The following is a 15,041-nucleotide window of genomic DNA, read 5'->3' on the forward strand; positions in this document are numbered from 1 at the left end:
CGTTCTTCCACGCCTGCCCTCAACGTTCTATGCCGGCCCTAAACCCAAACTCGCCCTAAAGTGGCCTGGATATATAGCGCTTGAGCGTCGTACGTCTTTCTTTTCTTTCCTTCTCCACTCCCTCTTCCCTCCACGTTTATAGAGTAATGTAGTATAGTATTAATGTACACTGTAGATATAATGTACACCCCCCTCCTCGTATTTACTGTAGGTGTGCCGTAGATATAATCATACGTACTTTTGTATTACTTAGTTTCGGCATGATACACTGTACTTGCTCCCAAATACACGAATAACATTGATTCGTCCTTACAAAACGAAATCAACAACACTTTTGAGGAAGGTTGATGTCAAAATCGCCACAAATCAACTGGTAGTCACTGCCCGAGACAGTCGGCGATAAATTACCTATACCGTAGATATATTATAAATACCTTAGAGACTTTTTTTGTATGTTATACGCATGTCTTGGTGATAATCTACATATTTTTGACCTTAATGCGAGACCTCGAGGCAAACAAACAATGACTTAATGAATAAACTTAGGACGAAAACCTTCGTTATATATTTTTAAAACAACTTGGAAATATTGCTTGTAATTTTTACGTGTGACTTAGTGACACGGACCATGATCTGCCCAAAGAAAAAATGACTATTTATATGACGGGTATTGCTACGGGTACCCGCCAACCCCTGTCACGGGTACGGGTTTGGCGAGGGTAGTGAAGATCAAACCCGTACCCCTACCCACATGTACCCTTACCCTTACCCGCACGGGTTGCGAAACCCATGACAATCACTAACTAGGAAACCATGCAAGTGGATGGCTTCCAGGTCATCCATCCCAACTCCATTGCCTTTCCCCATCAAGATGGTGTAGCATGCTTCCATCATACTTGTGGTCTGGGTACAAGGCATGTATAGTGTGATAGAGGCTTGTGCCTCTCCACTCAGATCGTTGATCCCAACTCAACTCCCTCTACCCATCAAGGTGATGTAGCTTGCTTCCATTGTGGTGTGTGATCTGGATGTGGGGAGTGTGTAATGGGATAGAGGCTTGTGCCTCTCCTCCCATATTCCACCTATACTCCCATACAGCCCCCCACTTTTCCAGTGTGCGAATCTCAAGAATCAAGCCAGGGAGGATAGAGGCGAAGAGATTGTGCAGTGGAAAATTACAAGCTGTGATCCTAAGTTGGTGTCAGAGTAGGTAGAGGTGGTGCCATGTTGGGTAGGAATGATAGGAGGTCGAAAGAAAGGGGAAGAAAAAAAAAATGTTGTCATAAATCTTGCCCCCCAGAGTGGACACAGGCCATGCAACACACAAGCAGCAATCTATAAGGTTACCATGATTGAAGAAGAGTCTGCCACATAATATGCGAGCAGCAACTCCTCAACACTGATCCGCTGCAAAACATGAGCTGCAATCAGGAGCCAGAAGGTTACCATGATTGAAGAAGAGTCCGCTGCGTAATGCGCGAGCAGCAACTCCTCAACACTGATCCACCGCGTAACACGCGAGCAGCAATCAGTACTTCTGAGGGACTCAGAAGGTTACCATGATTGAAGAAGAGTCTGCCACGTAATGCGCGAGCTGCAACTCCTCTTAGTGTTTGAAAGTCCGGTCCGGTCTGGTTATTGAGCCCTCAAGGGCTCTAACCGAGACCGAGACCGGTTACCTTGTGCCACGAAACCCAAAATAACCGAACCGGACTGCTACTAACCGATATAATCGGTTAGTAACGGTTAGCGGTCGGTTACATGACCGGTCCTAACCGGTTATTTCTCTGTACTAACATAATTACAAACCTATATTATATTTCTAATACAAGCATTATGCTGCATGCACCAGCGAGGCGTGTGTAGGTGAAACACCACCTTGCACGATTTTCATAAACAACCTCGCAGGTCGAGTACACCCGACCTGCGAGCGTTTCTCATGGATCGCCATTGTTGTATCAATGTCACATTATCACACATGTGATGACAGGAAAATAGTCACTTAAATTTCAATTCACCGTAAATATGTCAATTCTCCACTAAAAAATATGATTTTTGGATCGTTAGAAAGCGTTTAAACAGGGGAATATTTGTGTGTAACGTTAGGACACAAAGACCGGTTATAACCGGTCCTAACCGGTTTTTGTTTGGTCTTGAATATTTTGGGATGACACCTAACCACTAACCGGACCGCGGTTACGGTTAGGATCGGTTAGGTAATTTTTGCGGTCCTGATCGGTTACGGTTCGGTCCAGTCTCGGTTATTTTCCGGTTAACTAACCTAACTTCCAAACACTAACTCCTCTACACTGATCCGCCACGAAACACGCGAGCAGCAATCAGCCTTCTGAGAGAGCCAGAAGGTTACCATGACTGAAGAAGAGTCTGCCGCGTAATGTGCGAGCAGCAACTCTCAACCAGTTGAGGTGTCTCCCCTGCCCATAAGAGTCCTCCAATCAAGTCTTAACACCCCAAATAGAGGGGAGATCCTGAGGTAGCCAAAAATGTGTTTGAGCATAGCGTAGTGATTTCTAGCCCGTTCCTGGAGATCAAATACCCGTTCGAAAGCTACGAACGACGCCTTTCCAACGGTATAATTCGCATATCGTGACGAGCCGTGGTTGTCGAGATAGAGAGGTGATACCCAGAAACTGCAGTTCTGGAGTAAATGCATACTGCAGACCAGGCTGTCGTCCGTTATCGACATAAATAGGTGCGTCGGAAAGGTACGAATCCAACGTTTAAAACGAGCTATAGAACATCCGATGCGAGCAGGTTATGACAATAGGAATGGGGAAATGGTTGTTGAAGAGATGGCACTGTAACACAAGGACTGCTCGTCCGTTTGGCGCGTATAAGGGCTTCCCAGAAGCGCATTGACCGTGGCTTTAAAACGAACCAAAGAGCAAAAGGAACGACGAAGATCTCGCCGAGAACGGACGAAATATGTTCATCTTGGTCATACCAGGCTGAACTAGGGGAAGCGCCGCCAATAGATGACCGTTTGGCGAGTTCAGGGAGTCCAAAGAAAGGTGTGAACGAGGGCTTTCTAACACAAAAGAGATGAGCGCGATCCGGGCGTCGGTTGGCGAGATATGACATGAACAAGTCACATGTAAGAGGTTGTTGGAGGGATGGTGCTGTAACACGAGAACCGCTCGTCCGTTTGACACGTATAAAGGCTTCCCAGAAGCGCGTTGACCGTGGATTCAAAACGAGCCAAAGAACAAAAGGAACGACGAGGATCTCGCCGAGAACGGACGAGATATGTTCATTTTGGCCATACCAGGCTGAACTAGGTGAAGCGTAGCCAATACGTGACCGTTTGGCGAGTTCAGGGGGCCCAAAGAAAGGTGTGAACGAGGGCTTCCCAGCGCAAAAGAGACGAGAGCAATCGGGGTGTCGGTTGGCGAGATATGGCATGAATAAGTCCCATGTTGATGTCCCATCAACCCCATCCAACCCAAAACCACTCCAAACCCTTCTAACCATTCAGAAACCAAGAAGAGCCATTCAAGGGAGTTCATAGAGAAGTAAGGAGGATGAGAACACTCATTCCTCAAGCAAGAAAAGAGCAAAGATTGGGAGAGAAGCATAGTAGGGCATAGCACATAATTTCCAGAGCAGCAGACTGAACTGGAGGGATGTCAATGAACATCTGGCTGTTCTTGAGAGGCCTAGATGCTAAAAGACAAGGGAGATGGTTGAGGAACAGGTGGAGTCTCAGAGACAGTGAAGCAGCACAAAGCAGCAGGCGACACTGGTTGCAGGCAACCTCCTCACCAAGTCAATGGTCGCGTAGTCACGGAATCCAGACATAGGTGAGTAGGAACTCTCCTCACAGTAGACTTCAGGCCGCGTAGTCGCGAAATCCCAAAGCCCAGCTGCTCAGAGTCAGCGCAGCACCCCAATTGAACAAACCTCAACCAGCTGTGCAAGCACAAGTGAAAGTCAATGGTTCATCCAACTGAAGGATGGATGAGCCCTTTCACATGAAGTAGTAAGCCCGCCGCGAAGTGCGTGAGCAGCAGCTACCATCCATGCTAAGGTTCCTCCTGTGATGAGCTGGCGCATTCCCACAACTCTCCAGCTCTCCCTCTACCAAGAGATGCAGACTTCAACCATGCTTTGGTGAAGTCCACGGTGCCCCCACCATTGTGAAGCGTTCACTCTGACTTCTCGCATAGCTGAAGCCAAGAGGGAAGGAGGAGGCAAGAATGGGTGGATCTGGGATCAACACCCATGAGTGAGCAATGAGCAGTTACAAGATACTCAGCTGGCCCAACATGATTATGCATACTGTAGGAAGTACAGATATACAAAGCACTACATGTAGTGCAAGAGGATGGCAAGACTGCTGACAAGATGGTGGTTCAAGACAAAAGATCAATATATTATGTAAGATATCCAAATCTAGCTATATACCACTGTTTGACTATGGCCTCTGGGCATTCCCTTCCAATCCTATATCACAATGAGGCTTGGGATTTCAGAAATCGAGGAAATGAGGTACCAGGCATCGTAATAACACCAAAAGGCAATGACTACAAATAATAGGCCACTTGTGTTCAACCTGGTATCTAGTACTAGTAGCACATTATCTAGCATAATTTTCAGGCCCCGGGAAGCTCAAGCCATTTCTTGTCCAAAAATAGCGGATTTGAGGGCCGAAAAATTAGCCAATCTTTATCCCAGAATAGTGGATTCAAGGCGATTTTGGCCCCAGGTTTGTCCACAATAGCGGATTTGAGGGTGCAACAGGGCAGAAAATTTTCTGGAATAACATTCATATCAAAGATGGAGATTTTACTGTCAGCAATGAAGAGAAGAAGCCAATTTCGTTGGCTACATCAGTAGTACATATGTTATCTGTTTCTGGGGCCGAAAACTTTTGCGTTGTAAAATTCACAGAGAGCTTCCATTTTGGGCGAGTCACGTGTGGACCTTTGTCCAAAATAGTGAATTTGAGGCCCCAAACATAGTGAATTTGAGGCCCATTTTGACTGCTTTTTGTGGACAAGAAATAGCGTGAGCTTCTGGGGGCCTTAATTTTCACACTAGCACTTTGTGAGAGCTTCAAGTTTAATGTCGCTTGTAGTTGCTTGTCAATTTTTTGTAGGGTGTGGAATTAATTCAAGTCGTCGGGGAAGAGCTCGAGAATAGAGCCCTGTTGTTGAGAGGGCTCGAGCTCCTTGTACCAAATAAAATAAAATAAAATATTTAGAACACACAGATCCAGACAAGCCAAAATTTTGGGAAAAAATAGTACAGCAGGAGATTCAAACATGAGAGCTTTACAAACTCTGGTGCCTGGTGACTACTGGCGCTGAGCCACTTCACCATAGCTGACATATGTCTGGACATCTCACCTGGCTACATAGTGAGGTGGAATTTTTGTCCGGATGAAGGGCACTGGCTGTTTCGAAATTTTCGTCAATTTCGTCTGGATTGGCTCCTGGCCTTTTTCAAAATTTCTTCAAAATCCATCTGGATTGTGACCTGGCCTCTGCTACCATTGCCCGGGGTCCTCCAAGGGGCCTCCACTGGAAGAATCCGAAAACTTGACTCCCCTCGTTGGGTACCACTTTTTGAAATCAAGGGTCTCGAATATATCAGGAAGGTATAGACCGATTAGGATGATGGTGTCTTTACCATACACCAAGGTACCTTCTTCGACATTTGCTACAGTATACCCTTACTCTCATCGTCACGCTGAAAAGGAGAACCGACATTGACACTCAAGCTATTTACCACCTGAGTTCATTGACTGCCTTCACCAATTCGGCAATACCACCAAGCAGTACTGTCTAATAATCCAAGCCAACATTTGGTCCAATGTGATCTGTGCGGTGTATCGGTGCCGCTCACAGGAAAGGACTATCATATTTGCTTGAAAACCCACTGAAATTCTGCCATATGCCAGAGACAGGTGCACTGGCAATGACAGAAGCTGAAAAAGGATGGGGAGTTGCAGATTGCTAGTCAAAGTGCACCAGGTATGCCAGGATTTCGTTGAACAGAGCTAAACAATACTACTACTAAGATAGAGTCGTTGCCTTGTCCCCATCCACACCATTGATAGCTGGGCCATCCCTTGGAACACAGCTGCCCATTCAGATAAGCTGCGGATGCTTTCATCTCGACACTTCCCGTTTCTGAGGCTTTCTCCACCTATCCCGATCCGACGATCTACACCACACAATCCCAGAATTTACGATAGATTCTCTTCTGTGCAGAGTGGAGGTCGAGGACGACGATGGACTGAGTTCTGAAGAGGAGGTATTGAAGTCAAGGATGCTACCATGACAGACGTGCAGGGCTTTGTCAAGGTTCCTGAGCATGATAAGTTGATCAGGAGTGTTGGTGCATTGGGAGGGTGGATCTGTCTGGGATAGCTATGTTTATTCAGAGCATAGTGATGTTAGTTTCTGGCCTGTATTCTTTGATGAGGGAGACTGGGTCAGAGAAGTTAACAGTATTTTATTCACTAACGCAGCACAGGTGGTAGGCTACGTAGCTAATCTTTATCATCCTAATCAGTCTAAACCTTCCTGATATATTGGAGACCCTTGATTTTAAAAGTGGTACCCAACGAGTAGTGTTGCCGCGTTTTTTTAATGGCTTATTTTTTGTTTCGTTTATACAGAGTGGAGTTTTCACTCGAATTTATGTTCTTGGACCTTCCGTGTAGATGGGAAGTAGATCTAAATTTTAAAAAAAAGATCGCCAAGAACGACCAAAATTTGATTGAGAGATTCAACTGGCTTTGAAAAAAAGCTGGCTCATTTGAGCTGTGACTTGGCAACCAGCTAAACATAAATAGCTCAACGAAAACGTAATGCTTTTTTACGTTCTTTTTTTAATAATTTAAATCTACTTCCTATCTATCTGGAGAGTCCAAGAATGTAAAGTTTGAATAATAATTACACTCTCTATAAGCAAAACAAGAATTTACCGGCTAAAAAATGCGGCATCACTACCAACGAGGGGAGTCAAGTTTTCGGATTCTTCCAGTGGACAAACCACTTTGCGAAGACCTTAATACATCTGAGATGTAAAGTTTGGTGGGAGCCAAACAAGGACAAGCGTCACGCTGATTTTGCAGGCGTTGCCGCTCCCCACTCTCAAGTTCTTGGTTCATGTAAGTTTAAATTTGTGACTATCCCTTGCAAATGTCTGAGCCAACAGCCCCATAGAGCCCCTCAACGTCGTCACCACATTGAAAGTCCTCTCATTGATCGCATTCAACAAGATCATCCTGCTCATCCTGCAAGAAACCCCTTCCTCGCGACGATTATGGTCCACCCTGCTACCCATCTTGAGACCTTCAATCCGATAAACTCCCGCCGCCAGCTCGAGAGTACAGGAGACCACCCTCACCTCGAGACCATAGGGAGTATTCAGGCCGTCAGCAATTTTGAATCACAGTATTCCTTTTTCAGCAAAATCCCAGCCTTTTTTACTGAGGTCAAGGCCCAACGGCGAGCCAACCATTCGGCTCTGAGAAAACCGGCGTAGCTGCCCACTAGAACCTCCTTCGAGTGTACATCACTCAAGGAGCGGTGTGAAGCACCGCGAAGGGCCATGAACTTTTCTCTGCTCTCAGCAATCTCAAATCACAGTATTCCTTTCCAGGAAAATCCCAGCCTGTTTTACCGAGGCTCATTCCCACCTTCCTTCCCACCCATCGTCATTCCCTCCCCATCGCCCCTTCTCCTGCTGAGCATACACCACTGGCATCCGATAGCTCAGCCATATATACATCACCGCCGTCTTATGGAATGATTCGAGTGTCAAAAGGACCGGGTTGGTCGGTTTCGTTTTTGTGCTTTCTTGTACGTCGTCGGCTTCTTCTTGTCCACATCCATACCATCACCCAGCATAGCGCCCTCAACGCCCTCCAAAACCTCCATAAACCCAAGGTCCCGCATAGCCTCCCAATAATCCACCTCCTGCATATCCTTATGCATCCCCCAGAACCTTGCCATGATGCCAATCATAACCTCGTCCCTCCATCCTACCGGTGCACTTAGGTGTTTCCGGCATTCGCGGACCGTCATGCCTTCGTTTGTGTCCGTACCCCCAACACCAGAACCGCCATAAAGAGTGATGTAATACTTTTTGCTGCTGGGGATCGTGTTGTAATGGGGTTTATATTGAAAGGATGTGTTTGAAGACCTACATCGAAGCATTATTTCAGACTTGAGGATGAGGTGGCCGAGTGCAGGACATGCCGTCTGTGAGCCCTGCCACCGGACAACGTCTGACAGCGACAGTAATATGGGCTGCACAAAATCTGTGAACGCATTCAAGTGTAAAGCTGTGCTCAAAGGTCTCCAAGTAAATTCAAAGTCCTGCAGCCAAGGTTTTCGAGGGCCATATTTTCGTTACAAGGTAGAACGGACGAGCAGAACCTCCCCATAAATTCATTATCGACGACAAACGAGCTATCTACCAAGTGTAACAAACCCAAACAAAGGTCTAGTTCGTCAAATTGTCATCAAAAGCGAAATATCATCAAGTCCGATGGCTAAATTGCAAAGGTAAATTTCAGGAATTCGCTTATCTCATCGTGAAGTTAACAACTTGTCTTCAAGTTTAAAAATGCACGGTTTCCAAGGTGAAGTCAGAGACACCAAGCTGAAACGAAGCTGAAATCGCCAAGTCCGATGGCTAGATCGCAAAGGTATGTAAGTGATCTGGAACAGACATGGTCGTGAGCGCTCATTTTGCAGACAACTCCTTTGGAAGGACTTCTTCGAGCTGACAGCCATTATAAAAAAGGCTTGTTTTTTGGTTGTTTTCATCTCAGTCAGGAACCATCGTATTCGCCTCTCCATCATGCCACCCCGACGTGCAAAGCGCGCTAGACTAGAGCCTGCGGTCGGCGCGACACTCTCGTCGATAGATGTGGTCGGTGCGAAACTCTTGAGTCTCGTTGGACTCGAGGCCGTCTTGCCCAATAACAGATCAAGTGCCTTAGGGCTGCCTGTGACTCCTTATGGAAATATTATCATATTTTCACACCCGCTGGTTGGGGTCCCTCTCTATGGGGTATATTCCCACAGCACCCTACCCGCTTCCCCTCTTGAGTGCACCAACTCCTCAGAGCTCTCTCTCAGACGTGCCAACAATGGAGATTGATTTTTCTGCCTCTGCTTTTGGAGTGCGTCGAGGTCTGCACCTCCCGATCCCAGAAAACTGCGTGGAATCTTTGGCTCACCAGATCATTGGAGAGGAAAAGCAAAGGCCTCGCGCAAAACCCTCAATACGCTGCTCATGTCCAGTGCGTGCCTGTATTTCATCCATCAAGTCAAATGTGATTTACCGTTGAATAAACAGGTGTGTGAGTGTCATACTTCCACGTTGCTCAACGGCAACAGTCCTGCCCGCCTATGTCAGTCGTCTTCAGGCCTCTACTTAACCTACACACACTGTCGATTCTTTCCGTATATGCTGGCAAGGTGACCAGTAGCCTGAAATCGGCTTTTGAAGGCCGAACATCTCCCAGTGTGCAAACGGTCGTTGTACCCGACCATGCTCATGATATTTTGAGAAGTTGTCCAGAAGTGCGAAGGGTAATTTGTAACTTTGGTAATGGAACAGCGTTATATATCTGATTGTTGTTCAATTTTCTTTCTGAATAGAACTAACTCATACACTGCTCAGGAGGGAGGCTGCCGAAGGCTTGAAGAAGTATCCAAGACGCTAGATATTTGGCTTCACATGTGCCGAGTGCACAACAACACGCTGCTTATTCCAAAAGACCATAAAGCTCCACTGGACAATGACAACCAGGCTGTTCTGGAGGGTCGGTTAGAGGTTTAGTGAGTGATACACGACAAGCATTTTCGCTCGCGGTACGTGCCTCATTGCTTTGCAGGGCATTAGGAGTTCCCTTTGAATTGAGTCATGAGTACAGAGGTCAGAAATTGTCCACAATATAGGCGATTTGGTGGTACCGAGGTGCGTGCAAGGCAAGCATGATCATTGATACATTGTCTGAAAGCTAAGAGTTCTAGTAGTAAGAACTCATTGGTAATACACAAGGATCAACCCCAGACCCTCTCCTAATACTGACGCGGAACTCACTCGACTAACCCAACATGTACCATACCCAGCACACCCGCAAGAAGACTCACTACCACAAGAGCCTTCTTCCCCATAGAGGAAGCCCTGTGTCCATTATGTCCATGCTCATCTCCGTGCCCTTCCACCTCATCATGATCATGATCAACGGCACCCTCTCCTTCTCCTTCCCCGCACTCACTTTGTTTGGCATTGGGGCCTGGCGATGGTGCCCATGTCCCACCACGTCCCCAAACACGAAGTCTCCAGCGATCATCTCCACCGTTGCGGCGTAGATGAGCAGTCCTGCCAATATGGCGGACATTAGGCCCTGGGTCAAGAGCATTTCTGCTGAATGAAGATCAATGTTAGTCCTGCACCCAGCTCTCTGTCGAATGGTGGTACACACCATTCTTTTGACTGCCCCGTTATGACGAGTTCAGACAACCATGCCTACCCCCATGCCTAAAGGGATCGTGATGGTGAAGAGAAGCGAGAGGGTCAATTTGAGCCAGTCGATTCCCCGAGTTGGCTCTTTTGTGTCCCCTGGTGAACTCGAATCCCGTTCCCACAACGTTGAATCCGACCCTTCATGGTGGTTCTGATGATGGTGGTGGTGGTGGTGAAGCCAGGCTGCAAACGGGCTGATCTTTGAAGTTTGTTTTGCTGGACTTAGCTTTCTGCACTGTGGCTTCGCGGCTTCTTCGTCGTCGATTGTAGTACTTGAAGGCTGTGCCATACGTATTGTTGGAGACGATTTACTTGACCCTGTCTCTTCATCGTCTGCTTTATTATCTTTTCGGGAAAGAGCTGCGATACGAATCCCTAGTGAGAGCCCTTCGAAAAGCTGGTGGAAGATGATTGCAGTTGTCAACGAAGCTAAAGGACATCAGTAAACTTGCAGAAGAAACCATGAAGGAGACAGACCAAAATCTGATCCAGATGTGATGGCCAGAGTCAATCCAATAACGAGGGAGTGGATCATTGCAATACCTGCGATGAAGTCAGAAAATGTCCGGGGAAACTTTGCGAGAGAACCGTACCAGAATTCCAACGATCTGCTTTCGCCTTCCTACTTGTCGTTTCACTTTCCTTCCTGGGATGATTGCGAATCAATTTCTTGTCCCAGCGGCGTAACACAATCGACGCTCTTCCTACACTCTGGCGTTCCTGTACAAGGGCAAACTCCCTCCGATTCAGTCCCACACTCGCACAGATATCCACCACCGCTGATTAATCCTTCGCGACCTAACGTAAGGGTCCTCGGAGAGTTTGCAAGGACGGTGGCGATGGGCAGCGTTTCTGGTGCTGATAATTGAAGCTCATGTTCCAGTCAATTATGAGGATGATGTGAATGGTGAAGAAGGAGCCGGGTCCCTTGTAATCAGCCTAGGCTGTACTTAAATACCAAAAAGACCTGCATACATGCACAAAGTCCTATAGCCCAGGTAGTGGGATGTTGTGGTCTGTCCTCAAGCAATCTTTTGTGCATTCCATTTTTATAAATGTTGGCCTTCAGAATTCCGAAAAAAATTGGTTTTTTTCAGTAAATTTGGCCCCTAGGATAGGTTTCTGAAGAATCACACTTCTTAGGTTTGTTTTGGGATCAGAACGGGGTTCTTGTTGTGATTGTCCTTGGTTCTGCCATCAATTATTATTGTTTTGATGTAATATTGCAAATCCTTCATCAATATCTGTCGCTGTCCATCAATGACAGTCGGAAATCATACGGCGGATGTGTTTCCTTCCCTCAACACATCTGCCATATGATTTCCGTTCTTCCGCACTGATATGTTTGTTGTATTTATATGTTTTTTTTTTTTTTTTCACTAGGGGTACACTGTAGGTACACCACAGCAGTAGGTATGTAACATCTGTTGCTAAACTACTTATTATTCATTTCCGATGTGTAATATCTGCCACACGGGGTGAACAGCAGCGGAACGGCGTTGGAGAGCGACGCGACACGTCACTTGCGCGACTTCAACCAACCATCACGTGACCCACAAACCACTTCTCTCTCCTTCGCGAACGATCCTTGGGGTGCAAAATCATTCTATTATATTAGGTTACACTGTGATATGGTTGTTTCAACTTTTCTGTGTCACCCACCACTATGATTTATTTTTAGTAGATCATTGCAATCTTTAATTCCAGTTCAAAGTGTCGAGCTCCAGCATATACAACAAGAAATATTTATACAGCAAGATATGATACGACAAGATGGCAGTATACATGGTTCAAATCACGACGAAGAAAAAAAAACAGCAAAATTGGGGCATGACGAAGGTGACAGACAGGCGAAGACGGATAGATGGACGGCGAGTGGCCTCAATTTCTATACCCTCAACTTGCGCTTCTTGGCAGGGGGAATGGCCGGGACCTGAGGAACGAGAGTCGAGCGTACACGCTTTTGGGGAGTCGACGCAGCGGGCTTTTGAGAGACAAGACTAGAGCAAAGTCAATTAGAGTATGGCAAGTAAGTTCACAAATAAACTTACCTCGACGAGCCCGAATCCGACAAGCCTAGAACCTGAGACAAGACCCAGCTGACATCCTCCACGGCAGCTACCCATCCAGCATGGGATGAATGGTCATCTCCGAGGGTGGTAGCCCACCACACCAAAGTTGCGAGAACGGTGTACCAGCCGTTCTGCCCATGCTTACGAACACAGGCCCATCCGTCTTCCCCATCCAAAAGGCCGCGATGTGTCGCATCCAAGAACCCATCCACCTCAGTTGCCCCACGCGCCATGGGTTGCAAACCCTTCCACCATGCCCACCATGCCTGCTCGAACGCCGGCAGCTTCTCGAGTGTAATTTTTGGCGTGACTTTGCGGCCACGAGCAACCCACCATCCCACCTCATTCGGCCTCTTGTCAATTTTGAAACCACCTCCCGCTACTCCGATGCCGAAGCTGGTACGCTTTTCAAACTCGATGTACTTCAAGATTGTTGCCGAGAAGGTTCGTCCAAGATTACCAGATGTCAATTGTGCGTATGCCTTCCCAAACCACGCCAGCCATTTCACGTCCACGGGAGGGAGGGTCACAGAATGAGGACCTTCAATTGTAAGGGGTGGCGTGTCGGTGGAGGGGGGAGCGGCTCCAGAAAGCAGCGTGTCCGTCGAGAGGGGAGCGGCTCCAGAATTCGAAGTTGACAGCTGAACGGTGGGGGCGTGGGCGATATCTTCAACCGAAGCCGGCTCAGGAAAGATGGCTGATGGAAGAGCTGTATCAACGTTACGGTTGACAGCTGATTCCATGCCTGTCTCATTATCCCCAATGAAGCGCGAGGGATCCATCGTTGTCCCTTTGGTGCCTTGTCTGGAACTGGTCCTTGTGCGCTCCTCGTCCTCGTCGTCGCTGGTGAGCTCCTCTCCTCTGCCGCTCTCTACAACATCCACATCCTCGTTGTAGTTCTCGTCGTCATCCTCGGCATTCGAATCATCAGAAGCCGCAGTGCGACGCTTCTTCTGCTTCTTCTGACGTTTAACCGACCCCTTCCCGCCTCTCTTACGTTTTCCCTTATCTCCGGTGGCGGCTGAGGTTGAAACCAAATCTGAGGGAGAGGATTGAGCGCCTTCTTCGTCCGACTCAGCGCCATCCCCGTCAATGTTGGAGGTAGAGGCGATGGGGTCGGTGGAAGTTGCGACGATATCACTTTCGTCGAGAGCACGCGCTCGTTGTTCCTCAGGTGCTAAAGTATTTTATATTAGTCACCAGGGTTTGTTTGCAAAATAAAACGTGAACGGACTGTAGCAGGTCTTGATAAATTCGAGGAACTGTGCCGTAACAATTTTGCAGCCCTCTTTATCAGCTAACCCCCATGGTTTCGGGACTGGTGCCTTGTTCAACCCTTGATGTAGACTGAAAACATATTCAGAAAGTCGCATTGATAAGTTAGATCACAAAACAATCACCTTATGACGTTGAGCACACCCTTCTTCCTCGGCTCAGGCCCCCCCAACAAAACTGTAACATGCATCCCCAGAGCTTGCCCCAGCCCTTGTATCACCGGGCCCAAGACATTGTGAAGGTTATTGAGAATTCTAATGGAAAAGAATCAACGCGACGACGAATGTAGGAAATCAAACAAACGTACAACTGAGCCTCTTTTGGAGGCAACAATTCGGGTAGGTTGTCCTTGCGGTTTTTGTAGGCCTCCTTCACCGACTGATGATCTTTCTTCGCCTTCTCATTCCATAGTTCTTGTTCCTCCTCGCTTAACTTCTCGAATTCGAGTTTCTTGAACTTGTTGCACTCCGACGCGCATTGAGATTCCGGCTTCCCCCCCGCTGAAAACGTTTCTTCAAATGCCGACTTCATAGACGCAAAGTTTGCTTTCCCCCACGCCGCCCATCCAGCAATCTGTTTGGGCAGGCCGGAGTCTGCACCGAGCAGCCTGTTGAGAAGAATAGCTGCGGGACTACCAGCGGCTGATTTGGGAGATTTCTTGGCAGCTCGTTTGGTGTGATGATCAAACCAGTTGGTGAGCGACTGATGAGGACATTAAGTGACGAGATTGAATAACACACTAACCCACTTACAGTGCGCATCCGTACGATTACCTTGCCTTTCGTAACGCTATCTTCAGCAGATAGGTTTTCAAAGCCTCCTTCACCAAGAGGCACGCGTGGTTTGACGACTGCTGGATCCTCCTTGACAGTAAGAGTCCAGTGGAAGTTTTCAAACCATGCGTTCACGATTTTGTCGATCAGATCAGAGCATGCTTCGCGGTTAGGGTGAGTGAGCGCGACCTTATAATCTTCAATGTAACCCTGGAGAAACTCGAGGCGCACTCCAGTCGCCCAATTGCGTGTTAAGGGCTGGAGCAGTGGCTGTGCATCGACCCTGCAATGTTGATGTTCGCACTCAGCGCCCAGCATGTAACATCACGAACTCGACTCACAAGGTTTTAGGCTCCTCGACGCTGGAACTGACGGCAGCCATAGCAAGCTTTTAGGTAGGGAA

The 15,041-nt window shown here is 47.5% G+C and overlaps 5 protein-coding genes across 5 annotated transcripts; all 5 read right to left on the bottom strand.

Moving 5' to 3' along the window:
- Positions 1-2,413: 2,413 nt before the first annotated feature.
- LACBIDRAFT_324314 (uncharacterized protein) lies at positions 2,414-3,423 on the bottom strand (the record flags this gene model as incomplete). Its single annotated transcript, XM_001877848.1, has 2 exons — positions 2,414-2,651; positions 2,900-3,423. 2 exons carry the CDS (start codon positions 3,421-3,423, stop codon positions 2,414-2,416), a joined length of 762 nt encoding a protein of 253 aa, XP_001877883.1.
- A 4,370-nt stretch (positions 3,424-7,793) lies between these two features.
- LACBIDRAFT_314027 (uncharacterized protein) lies at positions 7,794-8,192 on the bottom strand (the record flags this gene model as incomplete). Its single annotated transcript, XM_001877849.1, has 1 exon — positions 7,794-8,192. One exon carries the CDS (start codon positions 8,190-8,192, stop codon positions 7,794-7,796), a length of 399 nt encoding a protein of 132 aa, XP_001877884.1.
- Positions 8,193-9,937: 1,745 nt separating this feature from the next.
- Positions 9,938-10,414, bottom strand: LACBIDRAFT_314028 (uncharacterized protein; the record flags this gene model as incomplete). Its single annotated transcript, XM_001877850.1, has 2 exons — positions 9,938-10,047; positions 10,084-10,414. The coding sequence occupies one exon, from the start codon at positions 10,412-10,414 to the stop codon at positions 10,142-10,144; it is 273 nt and encodes a 90-aa protein (XP_001877885.1). The 3' UTR covers positions 9,938-10,047; positions 10,084-10,141.
- Positions 10,415-10,507: 93 nt separating this feature from the next.
- LACBIDRAFT_314029 (uncharacterized protein) lies at positions 10,508-11,053 on the bottom strand (the record flags this gene model as incomplete). The annotated part of the gene is made up of 2 exons (XM_001877851.1): positions 10,508-10,947; positions 10,996-11,053. The coding sequence occupies 2 exons, from the start codon at positions 11,051-11,053 to the stop codon at positions 10,508-10,510; spliced, it is 498 nt and encodes a 165-aa protein (XP_001877886.1).
- A 1,353-nt stretch (positions 11,054-12,406) lies between these two features.
- Positions 12,407-15,020, bottom strand: LACBIDRAFT_324316 (uncharacterized protein; the record flags this gene model as incomplete). The annotated part of the gene is made up of 7 exons (XM_001877852.1): positions 12,407-12,518; positions 12,570-13,767; positions 13,825-13,937; positions 13,991-14,119; positions 14,173-14,567; positions 14,618-14,921; positions 14,980-15,020. 7 exons carry the CDS (start codon positions 15,018-15,020, stop codon positions 12,407-12,409), a joined length of 2,292 nt encoding a protein of 763 aa, XP_001877887.1.
- Between the last annotated feature and the right edge of the window lie 21 nt (positions 15,021-15,041).

The sequence above is a fragment of the Laccaria bicolor genome, genomic scaffold (genome assembly GCF_000143565.1).
Source record: "Laccaria bicolor S238N-H82 LACBIscaffold_5 genomic scaffold, whole genome shotgun sequence".
NCBI lineage: Eukaryota > Fungi > Basidiomycota > Agaricomycetes > Agaricales > Hydnangiaceae > Laccaria > Laccaria bicolor.